At 40.6% G+C, this 25193-nt stretch overlaps 1 protein-coding gene across 1 annotated transcript in view; it reads right to left on the bottom strand.

The window, feature by feature from the left end:
* VWA3B (von Willebrand factor A domain containing 3B) overlaps positions 1-25193 on the bottom strand; it is a 223177-nt gene that overhangs the window by 130696 nt on the left and 67288 nt on the right. Inside the window, exon 8 of the mRNA XM_036744160.1 lies at positions 24786-24898. Coding sequence (XP_036600055.1) covers positions 24786-24898 — 113 coding nt within the window. The remainder of the gene's footprint in view (positions 1-24785; positions 24899-25193) is intronic.

Genomic DNA, 25193 nt, shown 5'->3' with positions numbered 1-25193 from the left:
AAAAACAGTCTAAAATGCAGGAGGTACATTAAGTCAAACAAAATGACAATTTCCTTGTAATCTCTGCATTTTTGGTTTCCTAACCTCCAGCAGATTGCTCCAGTTCTAAATTCTCTGGTCTGAAGACTGGCTCATCTTGACTCTTTCTATAGATAATCCTATAGATATGGCCTATAAATAATCCAGTAACTAACCTGGCCTAGCTTTTAGGTTTTCCCTGCTCCAAGTGAAAATGACCTTCGGCCTAAGAATTTCCCGAGTCGATGGTATATTTAAGCCCTGCCCTGGCATAAAAGACCACATTTTAGCATGGCGGTCTACCTCAGAACCAATAGAGGGTTCTCTGAGCCCCACATTATGTTCTAGAAGATTTTTCTTTTATTAAATGCTTATTTCAAGCTGCAAGTTTTCCCACAAAGCCATATGATCAAGGGAATAGACTTCAAGATTGAAAGAAAGAGGCCATAAGCATTAGCCTGGGCTCCATCATTAAGTGGACCAATCCTCCAACGCATATATGGTGTTGTTAGCTGCCTACATGGAATGATATGAAGGATGCCAAATGGCCTACCTAACATCCTCTCCCCTCCCAGATTGCTATGTTAGCTGATATTCTTTAAGAGTCCTCTGAAGGCAAATCTAAATTTTCCTGGGGATGAGCTATCATGTTACATGGAGGACAGCCTGCCCATTTACAGGGACAGTTTACTAATGGGGACCCGGAAAAGGTAAACAAAATGGCAGGTGGTGTGTGTGTGTGTGTGTGTGTGTGTGTGTGTAGGTATATGTGTGTGAGAGAGAGGCAGAGATAAAGAGAAACAGAGAGAGAGACAGAGACACAGAGAGAAAAGCACACAGAGAGAGAAAAAGACAGAGAGAGAAGTAATCTTCCCTAATGCCCAAGTGTATTTATAATCTTCCTGAACGGGGCAATGCACTAATTAATTAGTATATAAAGAGAAGTTCATATATCAAATTAAGACATTGCCTTCCATTGTCATACAACAGAAAAGTATACTGATGAAAAGAGAACAGAAGATGCATGCATTTGAAAGGGTGGGAAGGCAGAGAGGTAGTTATAGAAGGTTCTTAGCGTTGGGCAATGCTGGGCCAGATAGCATCCTGAAGTGAGAACACATCATCAGGGCCATGGTGACATATACTTTGACTTACTACGTCTACACCTGCAAGGCCATTTTTTTCATCCCATATACTCTACTTACAACCAGAGTAAACTACCAGATGGATAGTGGTCTCTGAGTTATAATTTTGTGATGTGTGTTTACAGATTAGCATATTTCCCCATTCAATGTTTTGTTTGCTTGTTTGAAATAAAAACAGAACTCTTTACGTTGACAATTATGCACAAAACAGTCACTTCATTTAAATGGGCTATTGGAGTGAGAACAAACCTTATAAATATAAACACAACATAAAATGAAGCTTTTACCACTAATCCTTAACCTTTCCTTCAATCAATGTTTAATCTAACCCGCCTTTCCCTTTCCCTCCCTATCTCCCCACAACTAAGTTCAAATAGAACACTAACCTCCCCTGAAGCTTTCTTAGAGATGTACCATCTAAGGGCTCACATGGGACACCAGAACCTCAAACCCATTAGCCATCAAAAGCCCTTTAGGACACTTGACTCTGTGGCCAATCAGCTTCTCTCTACCGCAAGTACAAATTAAGCAGTTTGGTCTAATGAGAGGGACAATCTTAGGTGGCCTTTCTAGCCTTCCTCATCAACTGTATCACATTTCCAATCTTTTTAATATAAATATTCTGCCAGAGCAATATGGCTATAAGCTATGGAATAAACCCATCTCCTAAGAATTGAAAATGATGAATTTCATGATGTGTGAAAAGTCTGTAGCATATTATAAGCAAGGAATTAGTAAGAAGCAGTGTAAAGGATATGTAGGGGTATAAAGAGATGGACCAGTCATGTCGAAGATTGTTGTGTTTGTCCTTTGTTCTCAAAGAGGACCATGACATCAGGGAAATGATGACGTGACTTGCAGTTGACTTTGATTTGAGGGAGGAAGGGCTGTGCAAGGTCACCAGCCTCACTTTCTCCTTCAGAGCCATCAGGGTCCAGTGGCCAGATATTCGTCAGGATGACTGGAGATGACCCAGGATGCATGGGAGACCCTGACCCTTTCAGGCTAAGGTCTTTTCAGGTTCTCACTTTGAGTAGAAGAACAAAAATGGCCAATGGATAACTCCTGTGCTCCATTGGCAGCCTCAAAAGCAAGTGAGGAAGGCCCCCAGCATAATCTTGATGTGGGGTACCTTGGGGTGAACTTACAGAAAGACCAGAACAAGAAATGTATGGGTAACAAATACCCACCATGATGAGATCATAGAAGCATTGAAGAACTCTACAATTACCATCTAATCTTCATCTGTTTAAAATATTTTTTGTTATTTGAGAAATCCTTCAACTCTTTCCCTTCCTGACTCCTCCTCCATTAATATTTTAGTGACCTTTGCTAGGAAAATGGAATTTCCAGTCCATTGTTTCCTTCATCCAGATTAGAGATGTCCGATTGCCTTCTGCTACTGCCCTTCCAACCACAAAACAACTTGTCAAAAACCTGATCAGATCAAACTTAACAAAGAGGCATGAAGTTCTATCACTGCCAACACTAAAGGGATGTGGAGGAAAAGGGGGCATGATTATACCTGGAGCTATGTGTCCTTTTGAGTTTCAAGTTCTTAACATTTTAGATAGGGACTGGACCTGTGATTTCATTTGATGTAAGGAGTTCCAGGTGAGGAACTTCCTCTACTACTTAGAGAATTCTCTGAGCCCTGAGAAGTTAAATAACTTGTCCAACACAGCTAGTATATGTCAGGGTCATGACTTGAACCTAGCTCTTCTGGGGGATGAGTTCCATTATACCAGAGCTGTCAAACTCTTCACTTGAGCCAGCCACAAACCAGATTAAAATATAACGGAGAAACGTTTAACAATATAAATAAAAATACAATGCAACATAGATAATTTTGTGATTATCTGAGTCAATATGCCCCCAGTAGTGATCTGTTTCTATTTGAGTTTGACACCACTGTCTTATGCCACATGGTATAACATTATATACAGAAGAAAGAGGGAAACAGAGGTTACATTGATCACCCACAATGATTCTGTGATGGACAGAATAATCCCAAAGTACTTAGGCAGAAAGAGGTTTAAAGCATTTAGCATGTAAAGAGCCAGAGTACTAGGTAAGTAAGCAAGAATAAATGACAAATTCACTCTTAGTAGGAATAAATACCAATTAGTGGCTGAGAAGTGTATTCAACATAACAAGGGAAACACCATACATTTATAGTTATTTAGTAGGTTAAGACCATTCATATTTCCCTGCAGCTCTAGTAATTATAAACCTTAGATGAATTCTCACCCTCTTACTTAGCCTAGGATAATACTACGAATGATTTATTAAGATGTTAGCTCAAAGCTAATCCTGATTCAATTGCTTTCTTATTTCTACTTGATAAACTGCTAAAGGTAATCTCCCAAAATGTTTGTTGTATTCTGCACCTCAAGTCCTTCATCTCTGTTAAAGGTACTTCCTGTCCCTCTCGAGTCAACTATGTTTTGTAACTATGAGCCATGGGACTGCTACCTAGGGGGACAGGAGACATAAAATGAAATGCCTAGGTCATGGACATGGGGAATAGTAACAGGACAGGAAGATTATAGCCAGGGAGATCAACAGAACTTTGGGTGCCATGGTCTTCAGGGCAGGAGGAAGAAAGGGTTCCTTTGGAAAGGCCACCTCCAGCAAGCTCTCCATCACTCTTCCTCGTTAATGTATGGACACTTGAGTCTCTGCCATCTTTACCATCTAGCTTCTAGATGAAGGAGTAAAAACCTAACTAGCTTTCTTTTACAGTATTAAATTTGCCTCTGTGAAGTTCAGGGTACAAGTCAATGGTATACTCATTATCTTTCATGAACTCTAGAAGGTCACAGTGACTCATTCTTCCTCATTAATGTATTGACACTTGAGTCTCTGCCATCTTTGCCAATCAGCTTCTAAGTGAGGGAGTAAAAGCTTACCTAGCTTGCTTCTACACTCTTAAATTTGCCTCTGTGAAGTCTAGAGTACAAGTCAGTGGTATACTCATTATCTTTCATGAACTCTAAGAGGTCATAGTGACTGCTTCCCGAGGTTTTCCTCATTTCCTCTTCATCAATCATTTCCTCTTTTTACTGAGGCAGATTCAGAATATTAGTGACGTGCTTCACTTCTGAAAAATGAAATTACCATCTAAGAAAGTCAAGAATGTATTGGTAGCTCTGCTTTTCAGCAGAGAGAGGTCTGTCAGATGCCAGCTGCTTGGATCCCCCACCACAACGACAACTTGACTACATGAGAGCCTTTGATATGTATGAGGAATGATAGAATCCGGATCCTCCAGGTTGCCAGGAAGCCTGTAACATGCTCCCCACCAAGTTCCACCTTCTTTGATACCCACCCAAATGCCTTCCCTCCCCAGGTTTATTGGTTTCCACATAAATGCCCATCTTCTTGATCTACAATGCTACTCCACTACCTATGCTAACTAATCTTTCCCTCAGAATCAAGCGAATCCTTCCAATCTTGTTATTAATCACCCATACTAAGACTCAATAACACTGGTGTTGTCAAACTTCTCCCCTCAAGTTAAGATCTCTAGTTCATTTTGTTAAACTCTGTCCCCCATAGGTGAAAAGCCATGTGGGATGACAAGTGCTATTTTTGCTTCTCTTTGTAATCATGGTCTCCTCTGAATACTGTATTATATGATGCATACTATACTAGTACCTCTACGATAATTTTTTGTTTGTCAAACCTGCAGATCTCAATGACTTAACAGCTTATCTCTGGGCAATTCTTTTCTTCCTCCTTTTCCAGCTTAAAGTCCTGCTGGTAGGTCAGTCAATGAGTAAACATTTATTAAGCACCTAGTATGTGCCAGGCACAGTGCTAAACTCTAGGATACAAAGAAAGGCAAAACAAAAACAAAAACCCAAAAAACAAAAAAACAGTCCATGCTCTGAAGGAGCTTACATTCTAACGGTGATGAAGACATGCAAACAACTATGTTTGTACAAGATATATACAGGATAAATTGGAGAAAATCAACAGAGGGAAGGCACTAGCATTAAGGGAGATGAAGAAAGGCTTTTGTAGAAGGTAGGATTTTAGCTGAGACCTCAAGGAAGTCAGGGAGGCTAGGAGACAGAGATGAGGAGGGAGGGAGGGAATCACAGGCATGGAGGACAGCCAGTGGAAATGACCAGAGTTGGGAGATGGAATATTTTTTGTGAGGAAGAAGGAAGTCACTGGCTTGCAGAGTACATGGCAGAGAATAAGATGTTCAAAGACTAGAAAGGTAGAAGGGGCTTCTGATGCCAAGCAGATGGTGTTATATTTATTTGATCCTGGAAGTAATAGGGAGCTACTGGAGTTTACTGAATGGCTGGGGAGAAGGGGAAGAATGTTAACAGAATCGGACCTGTGCTTTAGGAAGACCAATCTGACAGCTGAGTGGAGGGTGAATTGGAATGGGGAAAGGCTAGAGGCAGGGACGTCAATTAGAAAGCAATTGCAGTCATCTAGTCGAGGTGATAAGGTGCTAGATCAAAGTCCTCAAGTAGGTGCTTCATAAATGCTTATTGGGTGGTCATCAATCACCCAGTCTCCAGGCAAATATATTCTTTTTGGTTATTATGTGACTCTGTCCCTGACCAAGAGCCCATCTTGAGTCATGGCTGACTAATCAAAGTTAGCTAGGTGGTGCAGTGGAGAGAGCAATGGTTCTGGAGTCAGAAAGACTCATCATCTTCCCGAGTTCAAATCTGGCCACAGACACTTACTAGCTGTGTGACCCTGGGCAAGTCATTTCACTCTGTTTGCCTCAGTTTCCTTATCTATAAAATGAGCTTGAGAGGGAAATGGCAAACCACTCCAGTATCCTTGCCAAGAAAACCCTAAATGGGTCACAAAGAGTAAGACACAAACTGAAAAAAGTTACTAAGTGACTGCCAAATCAAATGTCTATTCTCTGATTCAATCTTTTTTGCTAGCTGTTAATTTTCCATATTCTACTTTCCCTCCTAAAATCTCAACCTTCAGTCGGCAACAATGATAATAAAACTATTTGTGGCCTTAAATCCTTTACTTTCCTTCTCAGATCTGCAAAATTTCTAGAGTTTCTATGTAGCAGTATCATTGGTTCTCACACAAATCACTAGAAGTGGGAGCAGTCTTCATGTTTTGAAGAAGTATTTGGTCACAGTCTGAATACATACCCCAGGAAGATAACACATTTTCCAAATGTTCATGCCCATTCTCCTCAAAAGAAAGTTGCTGACCACCATGACACCTCTCTTTTTCTAGTGGATAGTAACAGATTCCCTCACTTTTAGAGGTATCTGTGAATTCCACCGATTCTTCCATAAAACATAACTGCTGATTCCTCTTGAGTAGGTCCGGATTCAATCTCCGAGCAGAGTTTCACTGCCATATAGTTCCAACCACTCAGACATCTTCCTTCTATCCTTCAGACTCTTTTACCTTCTAATGTATTGATTCTCCTGTCCCTAATTTGTATATTCTCTGATCAAATCATGGTATATTTTCAGAATTCTTAACCTTTTTTGGCGCTGTAGACCCTTCTGGCAGTCTGGTGAAGCCTGTGGACTTCTCAGAATAATAATTCGTTGCCTATATTTATAATTAAAAGAAACAGTAAATTTCAGTTAGAACTTGGTAAAAATAAAGATGTTGTTTCTTCCTCATCCAAGATGACAGACCCTTTGAAATACATCTATGGACCCCAGGTTAAGTGCCCCTAGCATAATTGGATAAAAGACCAGACTTGGAATCAAGAACACACGAATTCAAATCACATCTCTGATAATAACTGTACCTTTCCTTATCTGGAAAATGGAGGTGGGGGGATAGATTCAATGCCCTCTAAAGCCCCTTCCAGCTCTAAAACTGAGATTCTATGGTATGAGAGAGAGTAACAGAGAATACCAGGAAGTGCTGCTACTTCTTTGGGCAATTCATTTGAACTATCAAAGCCCTGGTATCCTCACCTGTAAAATGAGTGGGTTGGAACAGATAACATCTAATGTCCTTCTCAACTCTAAACCTGTGTTCCCAAGAATTATTTCGGATCTTTGATCTCTTCCAGTTCTCCTAGATAGGACTTTGCCTTCTGTGATAAGCCAGGGAACAAAGAGATCTCTTTCTGGTCCTTGTACCTTGTCCTCCAATAAGCAGACTAATTTGCAATTCATGCAGATGTAATTGTTGATAGATTGTGACAAAAACTTCAACATAGAATGATCTTTGGAGGTCATAGACCAGTTTCCGTGCACTCTTTCCATATAGGCTAACATGGCTGTAATTTGTAGGTTGCCCTTAAATCTTCCAATTTCTAACCAAATGTTTGCAATGCCTCTTTGTTAAGCTGCAGGCTCTGTGACCACAGGTTCTGGAGTCCAGGCTCTTCTGGGCTGTCAAAGTTCTCATCTCCTGCACTCTTTCTTCCAGATTCCTACAGTCCTAGATATGGATAATCAGTTAATTATCAGCCAATTCCAGCCAATGGCCCTAATTGCCCACAATAGAAGTAGTAATGTCAATTAGATATTACTGAGAAGACCAGAGGGGGAAAATGCAAAGTTCACTTACCAGGTTCTTCTCTCCTTTCCACCAATTTCTGGTTTCCTCTGGGGACACTTGTCCGAAGACTCTCAGTTGAGACACTCCCTTTCGCATGCAGGGAATCTAACATGAAAACAAACACAAAAGGAAAACAGAATTGTAAAAATAGTGTCATAAAGGCTAAAGCCCAGAATAAGCAAAGTCTTCAAAAAAAATGCTTAAGTGCAACAAGAAGGATGTTTATAGTTGTGAAGAGAGATGAAGTATCACATCTGAAAGATAACAAGCAAGTCAGTCTGGCTGGATCACAGAGTGCGTGAAGGAATTGTTGTTCAGTAGTTTTTCAGTCATGTCTGACTCTTCACAACCCCATTTGGGATTTTCTTGGCAAAAATACTGGAGTGGTTTGTCGTTTCCTTCTCCAGCTCATTTGACAGACAAGGAAACTGAGGCAAACGAGGTTAAGTGACTTGCCCAGGGTTACACAGCTAGTAAGTGTCTGAGGCCAGACTTGAACTCAAGAAGACTCATCTTCCTGATGCCAAGCCCAGCACTCCATCCACTGTGTCACGTAGCTGCCCTGTGTGAAACTGTAGTAGGCAGTAAGTCCAGAAAGGTAGGCAAGAGATAGATTGTGAAGGGCTTTAAATGTCAAACGGAGGAGTTTGTATTTAACCCTACAGAAAATATAGGTAAGGCTCTGGGGCTTTTGAGCAGGGTGGAGTGACATCATTATATTTATGCTTTAGGAGTATCTCTGTGGCAGCTGTGTGAACAGATTAGTGAAGGGAGAGCCCAGAGGAAAGGAGACCGATGAGGAAACCATTGCAGTAGTGCAGAGGAGACTTAATAAGGGCTTAAACTAGGGTGGTTACTTATGAGTGGATGATGAATGTTGAGAAAGGGACAGATATAAGACATATCAGAGGAGCAATAAGGGGAGTCAAGGGAGATTAAAGAGTGTAAAATGACCCTGAATTTGCAAACCTGAGTGAAGGATGGTTGGGGTGGAAGGATAGGGGTAGGGGAAAATAACGAGTTATCTTTTGGACACCTTGAGTTTGAGATGCCCGTGGGACTTGATATCAAGTTGTTTCAGTCATGTCCAACTCTCCCCATGAACTCATTTGGAGTTTTCTTGGCAGTAATACTGGCGTGTTTTCCCATTTCCTTCTCCAGCTCATTTTACAGATGAGGAACCGAGGTAAACAGGGTTAAGTGATTTGTCTAGAGTCACGCAACTAGTAAGCATCCAAAACTGTACTTGAACTTGGGTCCTCTTGACTCCAGGCCCAGCTCTCTATCCACTCCACCACCTAGCTACCTATGGGACAGCCCCTTGGAAATGTTCAATGGGCAGTTTGTGAGGAGGGATTGGAGATGAGAAGACAGACTAGGTGTGTTGGCAATCAAAATGGGCTCTTAGCACTCAGTTCAACCAAGTGCCCTTGAAGAGTTTGGCCTTTGTTTCCTTGATTAGATTGGGAGTCCTTGGTGACCTCTTTGCCCCAGGGGAGGGCCTAGTTTACATGGGTTTGAGTGGCATGTTTGGGACATCAGAGGCTTTTAGATCATGTGGGTTTAAGTCACCTCTATGATGATTTCAGGTCATGTGGGTGAGTTGCATGTGTGACTCACCCTTGACCCTGAAAAAGATATAAAACCAGGGGTTGGCTTTCTCTTTCTCAGAGCTCTTACCCACAGCTGTGGTGGCACGCGTGACTCTGGGCCAGCCCTTGTTATGAGCTCCCAGGCTGAACTTAGATGTTGGTAACTATGAATTGTATTTGGTCTGTCTGTTGATGTTTGTAATTTGTTTGTATTTTGCTCTGAAGTTCAGGGTGCTGGCTTTTTCCCCTGAACTAAATGAATGGTATTTGTATGCCAGATTAAAGTAAGCTTGTTAACTCCTTAACGTTGCTTTCCTTAGTAAAGCAGATCAAAAGAACCTGGGCTTCTGCAACGTGCTGGTAGCATGCTTGTTGTTGGGCTTGTGTTGGTCTTTCACCCCCACAACAGCTGCTAGCCGGATCGTTGAAACACTAGGGTTGAATGTATGGATTTGGGAGTCATCTGCTTAGAGATTATAATTGAATCCATAAGATCTGACAAGATCACCAAGATAGAACGTATAGAAGAAAAAGCAAAGAAGGCTGAGGCTCAAACCTTGGGATATACCTGCAGTGGGGCCTGGGATGATATTCCAGCCAAGGAAACTGAGAAAGAATGGTCTGACAGAGAGGACTAGAATCGAAAGGAAGCAGAGTCATGAAAACACAGCAAGGAGGGTATATCTGGGAAGAGAGGGTGGTCCACAGTATCAGATGCTGCAGAGAGGTCAACAAGAACAATGACTGCGAAAAGGTAATTGGATCTGGCAGGATAGTAATAAGCAATAGTGATAGTAACAAGTAGCATTTATATAATGGCAGGAGCTACGTTAAGGGCTTTACTCATTTGGTCTTCACAATAGCCTTGGGAGAGATGTGCTATTATTACATCCATTTTACAGCTGAGAAAAATGAAGCAAACATAGTTTAAGTGACTTGCCCAAGGTCATACCACATCTGAGGCTGGATTTGAATTCAGGTCTTTCTGAATCTATGTCCAGTGCTTTATCCACTGCTCCACCTAAGATAGCTAAACTCATGGGGAAGTCCAAAGGTTCAAGTTTCAGGCCAGCTACAAGGGTAGGATAATGTCACAGTAGACCAGTAGGGACATTATTTTAATGGTAGGCAGAGCTTTGCAGTGCCACTTAAGTCATGCAGTGCACTGAAGGGTTGAGTTTGGCATGAGAGCAAATGTTTAGGCACACTGAATGCAAACTAATTCAAGACACTTCAGCGGAAAACGGCAGAAAAACAGAGGATGGCAAATGAAACAAGCATTAAGGAAATTGAGGGAACTCACAGAGTTAAATAGAGGCATGGATGGGATACAACTGGACCTGTGACTTCACTGGTATTGGGAGCCTCCAATGGAAAAACTCCCTCTACCAATGCTGATGGGTATCTTCTCTGCAATTAATAGTCTTAGAGTCTCTAGGGGCACTAAGAGATTTTAGTGATTTGCCTAAGATCATATAGCCGGTATGAGTCCCTTCCCACTGCTAGTCCCTTCCCTCTAAGATTACCTCCCATTTGAATTGTATAATCTTGTATATAATTCTTTTTTGCTTGTTGTCTCTCCCTTTAGAATGTGAGGACCTTGTGGTCGGGGTCTTTGTGTAGTTTTGACTTTCTTTGTATCCACAGTACTTAAAACACAATGCCTGGCACAGAATAGGTACCTAAAAAATGCTTGTTGTCATCACTGTCATTTTCATCCTTCTCCTTTTCCTTCTCCCTCTCCTCTTCCTTCCTCTTTTTCTTCTCCTTCTCTTCCCCCTTCTCCTTTTCTTCCTCTTTCTCCTCCTCCTCTTCACTCTCCTTCTCCTCATCCTCCTAATTCTCTTCCTCTTTCTTCTTCTTCTTCTTCTTCTTCTTCTTCTTCTTCTTCTTCTTCTTCTTCTTCTTCTTCTTCTTCTTCTTCTTCTTCCTCCCTCTCCTGCTCATTCTTTTCCCCCTTTTCCTCCTCCTTCTTCTCTTGCTCATTCTCTTCCTCCTTCTCTTCCTTCTCCTTTTCCTCCTCTTCCTTCTTCTTCACAAAGAAGGTAGATAGTGCAGGGGGATACCATACTGAAACTGAAGTCAGGAAGCTCTAAGTTTAAATTCTGTCTCAGGCATTCACTAGCTATGTGACCCTGAGAAATCACTTAATCTCTGCCTTAGTTTACTCATCTGTAAAATAAGGATAATAATGATACTTTCTTCCCACAGCTATTGTAAAAATAAAATAAGAAAATGCATGTAAAATGCTTTGGAAACTGTAAAGCACTATATAAATGCTAGATATTATTATTGTTATTTGTCCAAGATGAGATTTCAACCCAGGACTTCTTAATACTGGGACCAGTTCTACCCACCATACCACACTTCTTTTCAGAAAATAGAGACAAGAAATAAATACAGTATATTGTAGGGATGCATGTTCAGAAACAAATGTCTGATCAAAAGTCTTCTGGGAAGAAGTTTATCATAGAGGTATATTTATTAGGCCAGTACCCACTATTTTATTTTCTTTCTTTGGAATATTCAAGTATTTGCCATTTCTTTTACCTCCTATTCCCCCCACTTAGCTATTTTTGACCTTTTTTAATTATAAGGTTCAAAATACAGCTATGGTAGCAGAAACTAGGTATAGACCAACATTTCACACCACATACCAAGATTAGGTCAAAATGGGTACATGATTTACACATAAAGGGTGATACCACAAGGAAATTAAGAAAGCATGAAAGTTTATCTGTCAGATTTATGGATAAGGGAAGAATTTAGGAACAAAGAAGACACAGAGTGCATTACAAATGAAATAGATAATTTTGATTATATAAAATTAAAAAATATTTGCACAAACAAAACCAATGCAACCAAAATTACAAGGAAAGCAGAAAACTGGGGGGGATGGAATTTTGCAACAAGTATGTCTGATAAAGACCCCATTTCTCAAATATGTAGAGAATTGAGGCAAATTTTTAAAAATACAAGTCACTCCCCAATTGATAAATGGTCAAAAGATATGAACAAGTAGTTTTCTGATGAAGAAATCAAAGGTATCTATAGTCATATGAAAAAATGCTCTAAATCACTATTGGTTAGAGAAATGCAAATTAAAAAACTCTGAGGTACCACCTCACATCTATCAGATTGGCTAATATAACAAAAAAGGAAAATGTTGGATGTTGGAGGGTATGTGGGAAAACTGGGACACTAATGCACTGCTAGTGGAATTGTGAGCTGATCCAACCATTCTGGAGAGCAATTTGGAACTATGCCCATAAAACTGTGAATATGCTTTGATCCAGCAATAACACTGCTAGGTTTATATCCCAAAAACATGTAAAAAAAGAGAAAAGGATCAATTTGTACAAAAATATTCATAACAGCTCTTTTTGTGGTTGCTAAAAATTAGAAATCAAAGCCCATCAATTAGGAAATGGCTAAACAAGCTGTGGTACATGATCGTAATGGAATATTATTGTGCTTTAAAAAAATGATAAGCAGGATGATTTCAGAAAAACCTGAAAAGACTCATATGAACTGATACATAGTGAAGTGAACAGAAGCAGGAAATACATAGTAACAGCAATATTGTTTGATGAAGAATTGTGAATGACTTAGCTGTTCTCAGCAATACAATGATCCAAGACAATCCCAAAGGATTAATGATGAAGTATACTATCTTCCTTCAGAGAAAAAATTGACAGTGATTGAACACAGACTGGACTATGCTATTTTTTAACTTTCTTTCTTTTATTTTTTTCTTTTATTCAAGTCATCTTGTACAAAATAACTAAAATGGAAATGTACATAATGGCACATATACAACCTATATCTAATTGCTTACCATCCCAGGAAAGGGGGAGGGAGTGACAGAATTTGGAACTCAAAACTTTAAATAAAAATGTTAAAAAGGAGAAAAATTCAGCTATGGGATGTAAGTGCTCCTTTGGGTTTATTATGATTTTCTGTTTTGACTACCACCCCCTTGGTCAATGTTGGCCTCCACATAATTTTAGCTTTGACATTTTGATTAGTACCGTTCATCACATGACACTTTCCTTCCTGGAACATGCTAAGTTAAATGCATTGCATCTCTGGCCTTTCAATCCATAAAACCTCCTTGTATATAATATTTTAAGAGGAAACTTTAATCTTCAGTCTCTGTAGGTTTCCCCCCTTAATTTGGATATTGATTTTTTTTTCTCTGAGAAATAACCTTGCAGGGCATATGATTGGGTCACCAAAATCTCACCCTCTCTAGCATTTGCCCTTTTGATTTGTTAATCCTCCTCTTGAGGGCAAGTGTCACCAAAATGATCTGAGAAAATGACACTACAACATGTCAGCCCACTTACCTCGAGGTTCTTCAGCATCAGGAGCCAAGTAGGTGGCAGTGGAATGTCAGATATAAAGGCAAATCCTACTCTGGCCTATGCTGTGCTTTTTTTTCCCCTTGGTCTAGACCCATGATTTAATCCAGAAACCCCCTCCTCCAATTCAAATCAGGCTTCTGTCTGTAATTTATAGTCTAAGAGAATGCCATAGAAACCATGAGTCACTAGTCAAGGGTTGGTACATAATATGTATGAGAGGCAGGACTTGGATCCAGGTTTTCCTCACTCTAAGGTCTGCCTTCTATCTTGACACCTGGGTCTCTACCTCAGGAAATATACCGTCCTTTGCCATCCATCATTTCATCAGGAAAATGAGATTCCATGCCCAGCCCCTTACAAGGACTAGATTTGGAGATGTCCTCACCCTAAAACCTATGCCACATGTAAATGTCCTACCTATTCTTCCCTGAATCACTGAATGATTTTTGAAAATGACTGCCTCAGACCTCTGTAACCTGAGACACCAGGCCTTTCACCTCTGTGACTTCATCCAAGGACTTGGACAGCGAGGTCCAAACATGAACCAAGTATATATTCAATGTGTGAGTGAATGTCATCTCGCACCATCTTGGGTTGAAGCAAAGGAACTGGAACTGAGGAGGAGTTCAGTCAGGCCTCTGGGGACCTAATCATCAGATATTTCTATAACTACATATTATTGATTTATATTTATTTATATATATATATATATATATATATATATATACATATATATATATATATATATATATCTTCCTGATGTTTTAGTTTTCTTCTTTTCCCCCTGATATTTGTAAATAGATTAGAATGACACTGTCCTCCATCATCACCAGACATAAAGACTGGGAGCTATGTCTGGCAGAGTCTCATCTCTTCCCTCATTGATCCCTATGATTCAGTCCCCATCAGCCTAGGTGAACCCTGCCTTTACCTGTTATTGCCTCATATTCTCTCATCCCCATCTGGCTCGGTTCCACCTCTTCCCAGTCTCCATTCTCCTCCTCCCTTCCCTTCTATTGTACTATCTTGAATAACCGTTCCACCTTTAACAAACTTTCTAAGAATCACTCTGAAGGGATCTAAAACACATGTAATTTGACCCTTTTATCTTAGACATGGGAGGAAACAGAAGTTCAAGATAATTGAGTGACTCGCCCAAGGTCACAAGGGTAGAGTCAGAAACAGGATTTTAAGCTATGTTCTCTGATTCTAGAACCAATGCTCTATCCACCATAGCACTTCATCCCAGATCCTTTCCTCTCACATTCATTCCTTCTTTTTCACTCAGGAAAACCTGGATTCTTCCTAAACATACTGTGTCTCTGACCACCGTCTCCAGTGAATTGGGAGATGAGATGTTCCTTCTCTCATCCTCCATGAGACACTATTTCACCCCGACCCATGGACACCACATGTCTCTGATACAACAATCTACCAGCCTCTAGGTCATTCTTCTCCTCGTTCATCTCCAGGTTGTACTTCGGACCTCCTCTGCCTTGCCCCAGCGCTTCTTGCTGTTAGTCATTATAGTCCTGTCTGACTCTTCGTGACCCCATTTGGGGTTTTCTTGGCAAAGATACTGAAGCGATTTGTCATCAACTTCTCCAGCTCATTTTATATATTAGGAAACTGAGGCAGATGGCATTAAGCGACTTGACCAGGGTCACACAGCTAGTAAGTATCTGAGGTCACATTTGAACTCATGAGGCCTGATGCTCTATCCGCTCTCCCACCCAGCTGCCTCTGAAGCCTCATTCTGACACCAAAATTTACACATTGGAGGTTATCTTTCCACCTCTCCCTCTGAAGGGAGAGATCTTCCCAGAACCTTCATTTAATGAAATATCTTAACTCCAGGCACTGTGTGTGATTTCCTCTATCATGCTCCCAGGCCAAGTACCTTTGCCTCTCCCCAGCACCTTTTCAGTATTCGTTTAGGCATTGTTTACCCCGGATTAGAATGTAAACTCCGTATCTGTACCCCAGTGCTTAGCATAGTGCTAAGTGGCACATAGTAATCACTTAATAAATATTAAACATGTATATTTACATATAAATTACATATTATATAACATTACATATATGAATATTTACATATAAATTCCCATATAAAATAAATATTAACTAACTGACTCACTGAATGATTTGATCTCTTTTCCTCTTTTATCCAGTTCAAGAAGTGTCTCACAGTCTTCCTCTCCAAACTTGCCCTCATATCCAGAAATTTCAATATGCATGTTGATGTCCTCACAAACAATCTAGCCTCCCAATTCAACATCCCTCCTCAATTCCCACAAGCCACGATTTTACTCCATCTCAACCACCCACAGAGATGTTTGTAACTTACCTCCCACCATCACTGCCAATCATAACTTTGCTACCTCAGTGATCCTAATCTCAGAAACTCCTCTTTTGAGCATGACCTCATATCATCTCTCTCTGCCTCACTGCTTCTAAATGTTATTTTTCCTTTTCCATGAACCTCCAATCCTGTTCAGTCTATTACCTCTGCCCTGCCCTCACTTCCTTCCCTTTGGCTGTCTTGACCATATAGACAATCACATCAAGTATATCTCATGCCTTTGAATTCCCCACTAGGTGGCTCAGTGGATTACCCAACCTAGAGACAGAATGACTCACCTTCTTGAGTTCAAATCTGGCCAGCTGTGTGACCTTGGACAAGTCACTTAACCCTGTTTGCCTCAGTTTCTTCATTTATCAAATGAGCCGGAGAAAGAAATGGCAAACCACTCTAGTATCTTTGTTAAGAAAACCCCAAATGAGGTCACAAAGAGTCAGGCATGACTGAAAGGACTGAACAACCACTTGTCTTACAGCTGGTCAAACCACAACCCCAGTTTGCTCCTACATTCTACCTTCTCTGTCGCTACTCTCATGCTGCTATACCACGGGAGAAAGTCACACAAATATATACACTTGGTCCATGATAAATTTAAATGATCTAATCTCAACTAGACCCTCACCGCTACAAGTAATCTCCTTTTATTTTTCTGTGATTGACCATCATCATATCCCCTGAAGCTACAGCTGTTTCAAATCTTTTCTTCTTCATTCTCCCACATATCCTCCTGCCCTTACCTTCTTAATAAACAAATGAATAAATAAACTGAAGCCAATCACAATAAGTCCCCTCTTTTCTTCTACTCTATTTCTCACAAACCCTTTTACATTGTGCCTATTTTTTTGTCCAGTCTTTGAAGAAAAGGTGACCTTTCCTCTTGACGATGTCAACCCTTCTTGTGTGTCTTGATTTCATCCCCAACCAAAGGAAATGACTTTATCATTCCCACTCTTTCTATCATCTTTTACCCTTTTATGATGTACTGTCTCCTTTCTCAGCTGCTACAAACATGACCGGGTCTCCCTATATCCTTACAAAACTTTGATTTGGCTCTAACAAGCCATTAACCTATTGTACTATATTTCTTCTTTCTTGTACAATCAAACTCTTAAAAGTCATCAGCATTTACCTCCAAAAAACTTGCCACTCCCCTTGCAATCTGGCTTCTGACTCTACCACTTAGGAGAAATTGTTCACTTCAAGGTTACCAATCACTTCAGCTACCATATCCGACACTCTTTTCTCAATCTTCATCAAACTGGACCTCCCTACGGCTTTTGGGCATTGTTTACCATACTCTCCTCCTGAATGGTCCTTTTCTCACTTCCCTTGCATTCCCCTGCTCTTTCTGGTTCTTGTTCTACCTGCCTGACCAAGCCTTCTCAGTCTCCTCTGCTGGATCATCCTCAAAGTATGTGCATCAACCAAAGCTCTGTCCTTTTCTCTCTAAACTTTCCCTTTTTCCATCTATTTCACCTATTCCTATCAATCTAATTGTTATATCTATGATCAAGCTGTATGACCATGGCCAAACGTCTCAATCTCTCAGGACCTCAAGACAATGAATTGTAGATGAAGTTTCTGATCTACGCCAATAGAGAGAGTTTTCCACACCAGGAGCTCCCATACCATGGAAAACACATGCCTCGTCCTTAACCCTTCCCCTCCCAAGAAGCAACAGCAACAACAAAAACTCCTAGATTGCAAACTAATTGGGGGCAGAGACTGTATCATATCTCATTGTTGTATCCCAGCACCTAGGGCAGTCCTTTGCACATAGTAGGTGCTTAATAAACATTTGGAACATTACATAGATGCCATTTTGTACGTGTAGCTCATTGAAATATCACATTTCCTACTTTACTTGATTGGCAGGCTTCCTAGAGAAGTAAATAGATCCAAGAACTGTATAAATCAAGTCTCTCCTCTTTCAGACTCTAAAGTCAGCATTGTAATAAAATAGTTGTTCCCTTTGTGGGAAACAAATGTCTCATCAAAAGCTGATTCAACACATTGTCACTGGTAGTAATATACTGTGCACAATACATTTTTCTCCCATTGATACCAGTAGATAAAGAACCGATTAACAAAAAAATTCAGACATTGCTGCAAGCTCACTATGGGAATTCAGCTTCTGCATCAATACTTTCTCCTCATATCTGGGTAGAGTCAAGGGAGTGCTGGTAAATGTTTAACAATCGGCGGGGCGTGTGCAAACAATACACTTTTGAATTTAATCTAAATTACTGTCATTTTCTCTTTCTTAACCCTAGACAGTCAACAAAACAATAAATCAAGCCCTGATCTGTAGCATTTTGATTTGTAAGGTGGAGATGCTTACACTGAAAATTTAACAACAATCTCTTGAGAGCTTGTTGAAGCTCCAACACACCCCTAGGTAGAAAGGAGTAGCCTTGATGGGGTGCTTGTGCTTGGATCCTAACTCTAACATCACATTTCTCCTTAACCTCTGCTTGGGTACCTGTGCCTGGACCTCCAGTTCTTAAAGGAACATGTATTTTTTGTATCTACTGCACAGGTATCTTACCCAGAGTTCACTGGAAAATAGTCCAGGGCGGGGGGGGCTACTTGGGTGTGTGGTTTTGACTGTAAAACGTCACTAAGTCAACCAAAGGTCATGGATGACTGGCAATATCCGGGTGGACTCCATCAAATGTCTTGTTAGATAAGATGAATGTAAGGGAGTATACATTTGATTGTGTCTAGGATACATAACAGGAAGGTCAGTAAGTAGTAAATATTGTTACGTCCCAGTGCACAGCCAATTAGCAATACACAGGGAGTCAGTCTATAGATAGGCATAGCTGCCTACTGTGAAAGGAGTAGAGATAAGTGGTTGGCTAAAGGCATGCTGCCCTTGAACTGGAGAGAATCTGCTAGGGCCAATGCTTTGAAGCTAGGGAGAGATGTGATTTTAGAACTGGGGGTTCAGGCACAGGAACCCAAGCAGAGGCTAAGAAGAAATGTGATGTTAGAGTTAGGGTCCAAGCACAAGCACCCCATCAGCCTGACCAACTAAACCATTATAACCATAGGGGTATGTAGATAGACCTACAGGTACCCTCTAATAGATATGAAATCATTATATCAGGCAACTAAATTGTGTAGTGAATAGTGTCTAGGACCTGGAGTCAGGAAGATCTAAATTCAAATCCTGCCTCCGACACTGACTAGCTATATGAACTGGACAATTCACTTACCTTCTCTCATTTGTGAAAGAATACCTAGCATTTATATACCGCTTTGTGGTCTGCAGAGCATCTTTACCTGTGTTGTCTCTCAACTGAGTCACATAACAACCCAGTTGGGGTATGGGCTCTTATAATCTCCATTTTTCAGATGAGAAAACTGAGACTGAGACCGTTTAGGTGACTTGCCCAGGGTCACACAGCTAGTAAGAAGCTAACAGTCTTTAGGCCCAGTCCTCTATCCATTATGCCGCCCAGGGGCCCCTGGCTAACAATAGCATCTATCTCACAAGGTCCTCTCACTGGGAGGATCAAATGAAATTATGTGTGTGTGTGTGTGTGTGTGTGTGTGTGTGTGTGTGTGTGTATATATATATATATATACATATACATATATATATACATAATTCTGCAAACCTTAAAGTGCTGTGTAAATGCTAATTATTATTATTATTATTATTATTATTATGCTGCAACTACTGTTGGATCTGTGGTGTTTTTTTAAAAACTTTTTAAAAAATAACTTATGTTTCCAAATGAATTGTTGCCCCTTCAGAGTATAGGGAGGCTATATACATTTATCCTTGTGATACTGCTGTTATTTAAAAAAACAAAACTGCAATTTTTCTTTAGAGCCCACAGCACATTCTTCTAATCGTCCTCAATACTGGACAATTTTAGTTCCTTGAGAAGGAATCGAAACCTTTTGGTACTAACTGTGACATAGGTGATCAAGCTGGGAAGAGTTTTTAGTTTAAAAAAAAAGTAGCAAAGAGGATAATATTCATGTTGCCTACCTCAGGAGCTTGTCATGAGGAGCAGGTGAGATGACATATGTAAAGTGCCATTGTTATGATTAAAAATGGGAGGAACTTGTAGAGAGCCCATTTTAATACTGAAGACAAGAAAACCTTCTGAAAAATTTGAGCTGCCTAAAATCGAAGGACCTGCCTCCAAAGCTGTTTTGTTCTCTCTCCTTGGGGGTCTTCAAGCAGGTATGTTTTAAACAGGGATTCCTTTTGTGTATGGGTTGGATCAGATGGGCTCTGAGAAATCCCTTTTAACTCTCAAATTCTGGGATTCTATGAAAAATATGGCATGACTACAATAACAACATAATTATATATCTGGCTCACACACTGGTTCTTTAAGCATTTCTAACAAGGTTGTACCAAAAAAAAATGTTTTTAGTAAAGGCAACATCATTAAAACGAGTGTAAAACCTCCCAAGGTGGCTACTTTGAGGGCATTGTAACAGGTTCTCTCTTGTTCCCTAGCAAATGCTCCCTCAATAAATGGACATTCGGAAAGGGGAGAACCTGATCATCTCTCCCAGCTCAGGTAAGCCTCAGAACCCCCCAATACTGGGGATTTTAGTTGATTTAGAAGCAAAAGTCCTGGTACATTTGTTAAAAGTGTCACCAAAGGGTTAAATCGGCTATCCTATCTGTGGTGAGCAGCTAAGTGTGGACAAAAACTGGCTGTGATCCAAATAATGCCTCCATCGAATGAGTGAAAGACCCTCACCTTTGGCCTTGAGATACGCTTATGTGAAGTGGATTGGAAGAAAGAATGGGCCCTCTGCCAGGGCTTTTCCCCTGAAGAAATATTTCTGACTGAAACTAACCCCAACCTTATAGAACTTGCTCATTAGGGAAGGTGGGAGACAAAGAAGGGGAGGGAACTTAAATGTTCCCCTCTCTGACCCCTGTTCTCCATGTAGCTTAAGCACAGCTGGCAAAGGCTGATGGTTTAGGGGAGCATTCAAAGGCAGCATATGTTAATGTACTAGAATTTTTTCATGATCCCTCCGAGGTAGCCAGAAGAATAAAAAGGAGAGGTTTCACACAGAATAAACAGCTTTTACAACTCGTCTCATCCAGTCTGATTATCTTGGCAATCTCTAAAATTGTAGCCGAGAGTGATGGAGATAGAGAGGTATGTGCATACATATGTAGATATGTAAACAAATGTATGTGTGTATACAAAAATATATATTGTGTATTGTACAAATATATGCACAGATATATGTGTGCATATATAATAAATATGTGTGTACATGTATACATATATAAATATGCGTGTGTGTCATACATATCTATGTGCACACATAAGTATATGTATATTTTGTACACATGTGTGTATGTGTATGTATATATGCACGGGCATATATGTATATATGATATATGTGTGTACATATATAAAAATGTGTGTGCATATATATTTATATAGTTTAGCTTTTATATATATTTATGTAGTTTATATATATATATATACACACACATATATGTTGTTTAGCAAAGCGTGTGTGTGTGTGTGTGTGTGTGTGTGTGTGTGTAGTAGGGGAGCCATTAATAGAGCAGGGGAAATTCAGGGCACAGGCCAATGTGTCCATATTTCAGATCTGCCAGTGTGTGATGGGTAGGGGAAAGGCGGGGTGAGGCAAACGGGAGAGAAAGGAAAGGGGAAGTACGGAGGAGGGAAGGGGAGAGGGGATGTTATAGACGTACACACACTTGCTTAGCTAAACAATATTTCTAGACAAAGAAGGCAAGTCTCTTGAGCACCCTCTGTCAACCTAATAATAAGTCATAGGTATAGGACAATATAAATAATATAAATCCTATAGTAAACAAATCTCCAGGATAGTCCTGAGTCTCTCCTTCCTCCCCTGGGTGGCAGACTATTTCTGGGAAGCACCACCTTTTCTCTACCATCTTATTTCCCACCCCAATAAGATGTTCTTAATTTTCTCCACCGTCAAGCCTCAGGCCAAATGAACTTGGAGATTGGTCCCACAACCTCATATAAAAATTCTTGGCCTAAAGTAACCCTCCACCTCAGTTACAATATAACCCTCCTCCCTCTCCCTTTTCTCCCACACCCACTTCCCCTTCCTTTTCCCCATCCCCATCGTACACTGGCAGATGTGAAATATGGAAACCCTGGCCTGTGCCCTGAATCTCCTCTGCTCTAATCAAAGAGAGAGAAAAGAACTCAAAGGGACATATCCCCTTCTTAAATTCAAGAAAGCCTTAACAGCAAAATTGCCTTTACTCATAAAAACACCACGGGCTATCTTCTAGGCTGTGAGTAATTCATTCATGTGGCCATTCTTTCATTTTCTAAGATAAAGAAAAAAAATTAAGATAACTACATCAGGTTCACTGGGGAGAGGAAAAAAGTGGATAAACTCGGATAAGCAATCCTATTTCATGCCTTTTAGGGGCTGCTGATATCATTAAGAAAAACAACCAGGTTTCAGGTCTTTAAAACGGAGCAAGGCAGCTCCATTCAATAATAAATTACATCAAAGAAGTTTTCGGGGCTGTGAGTCACTGTCACTGCATGAGCGTGCACTGACTGCTCTCTTCCTCATCCGGCCACTGCCCACATCTGAAACTGAAGTCACCTGGGCTCGAATAGGAAGTGCTGGGAGAAACTTGGGCTATTAACGGTTTTTCTTTTTCACAAGTTAGTAGCATGGTGCCCTCTTTACTCCATTCCTTTTTGAGGAGAATTTCCCACCTTTCTGTCTTTAACTGTCTCCTCCCTTCTAGAAAGATCCTAAACCTGCGATCTTATGGAATGGGCTTTGGAGGGCTTGCCCACGCCCTCCAAAGAAAAAATGGGACAGCAAGAAAGGTTTGGTCCAAGGGGGGAACCTGCAGCCTCAAGGCCACGTGGGGTCCTCTAGGTCCTCAAGTGCAGTCCTGTGACTGAATCCAAACAGAACAAATCCCCTTAGTAAAAGGCTTTGTTCTTTGGTCCACGTCCCCACAGGTGGAAAGGTGAACATAGATGAAGTCTGAGGTTGGATTTGAACTCAGGTCTTCCTAACTCTAGGCTCAGCCCTCTATCCATTATGCCACCTAAAAGGAGTTTTGACTTCTTTCCTGGAGATTTCCTTGGGTACGGTACAATTGGCAAGCTTGGGGTTCTCAGAGTTCTCTACCTCTGTAGGTATACAGAAGCATTTATGCACATGCTTTTAAAAAAAAAACCAGAAGACAGAAATAGCTCTGACAAAACAAAAACCCCGTTAACAACAACAAATTCTCCCACTCACTGAAGCCCAGAAGTTATAATGAATCATGGGATGTCAGAGTGGGAAAGGATCTCAGAGATCCTTGAGTTCTGGCAGGCAGGCAGGCAGGCAGGCAACAAGCATTTATTAATCACTTACTAGAAGCCGGGCACTCTGTCTTACAGAACAATAACAGCGAGTATTTATACAATGTTTTAAGGCTCGCAGAGTGCTTTATACTTATTATTTCAGTTGGTCCTCACAGCAATGCCCTGTGAGGTAGGTACTAATATCATGTCCATTTTACAGATGATGAGAATGAGGCAAAAAGCAGGTAAGTGACTTTCCCAGGTTCATATAGCTAGTAAGACTCCAAGGTGAGAACTGACCTTCCAGGTCTTCCTGACCAGGTACAGCACTCTCTCTAGGCCACCCAGTTGCCTAGATAAAATGACGTAGAATCATAAATTTAGAATTAAAAAAGGTAGAGGGCAACTAGTATAACTCCTTTATTTTACAGACGAAGAAACCAAAGCCAGTTTGAGAGAAGCAGAGAGACTTGCCCAAGGTCTCGTAGGCAGTAAGTAGCAAAAGTGGGAGTCAAACCCGGGTCTTTACAATTCTCCATTTCATCCCTCTGCCTCTCTCAAGATCATATCATTAAGAGGTACACCCCTATGACTTAAGGTTTTATGCTGGCATGAAAATGCCCATACCCACACACAGAATGGCATTGAGTCATTTACAATCCAGTGTGATTCCATTGATCAGATCCCTTCTGGGAAACAGAGGTGCCCAGAGTTCTGTGCGAGGCTCATTGCTACACCGAGAAGTCTTAAAGGGAGAGGGAGGAGAGCACTGCAAATTTCACACTCCTTGTAGGGCTGGCTCTACATGCAAGCAAATACTTCCCAAACATTCTTTTTGTATCATGTCACCAAATACTAAAGCCCATAAGAAATGCTCTAAGTCAAAACCGACCATTGGAATCCCACCTGTGTGTAAGCACAAACACTCCTATAAAGCTGGGAAGACTCCCCCCAGACAACTCTGCGGTGATGAAACCCATGTTTAGACCTGATGGGCCCATTTTGTGTTGTTTTGTTTATTTTTATTTTTAATTATTTATTTCCTTTCATTTATTTATTATGTTATCTTTATTTATTGTTTTTATAATGATTTAATTATTTTTATTTATTTCATTAAACACTTCCCAATTACATGTAAAAAAAAAATTTTTAACAATCATTTAAAAAAATTTTGAGTTCCAAATTTCTCTTCCTCCTTCCTGCCTCTCCCCCTATCTTGAGAAGGCAAACAACATGATATCAATTATACATGTGAAGGATGTGCACTTTCCTTACTAGAATAAAAGAACTGCCATTTAAGCGGCTAAACTCACAAGCACCTTAACTAATTTCCCCCCAGTCTCGCAAAATTTGGGCATGTAAATAGGGTGTTATCTTGTTGGTGGGTTTGTTGGTTTTAGATCAGAGAGTAACCATAAACACCACCTACCCTGGCTGGCTACTGAACCTTCAGGTTTCATGGAATCATCGACAATCTTCTGAATCTGTGCCAGCGTATTCCGAGCTTCCTCCAGCTCTCTCCAGATCAGATACACATCCTCTCTGACCCCGGCTCCTAGGATGAGGGACACACAGATTTGAGTGGTCAGTTGAGGTGATGTAAAGGCAACACCCAGGAGGGCTGATTTTGACTGAGTCCAAGTTTGACAGAACAAATCCTTTCATTAAGGGGATTTGTTCTGTGAAGTTTGGATTCAGTCAAAGTGCCGCCCTTGAGGATCTAGAGGGCCACATGTGGCCTCGAGGCTGCAGGTTCCCCACTCCTGCTCTAGAACTTGTAGGTCTTCAGTTAATAGTACTTTTATTAATAACACTTGTAAAACAGGGATCCTTTAATGTATTGAACAGAT

This window comes from Trichosurus vulpecula, chromosome 2 (genome assembly GCF_011100635.1).
Source record: "Trichosurus vulpecula isolate mTriVul1 chromosome 2, mTriVul1.pri, whole genome shotgun sequence".
Lineage (NCBI taxonomy): Eukaryota > Metazoa > Chordata > Mammalia > Diprotodontia > Phalangeridae > Trichosurus > Trichosurus vulpecula.
The sequence above is the reverse complement of the archived record's forward strand: the minus strand, read 5'-3'. Positions and strand labels throughout refer to the sequence as shown.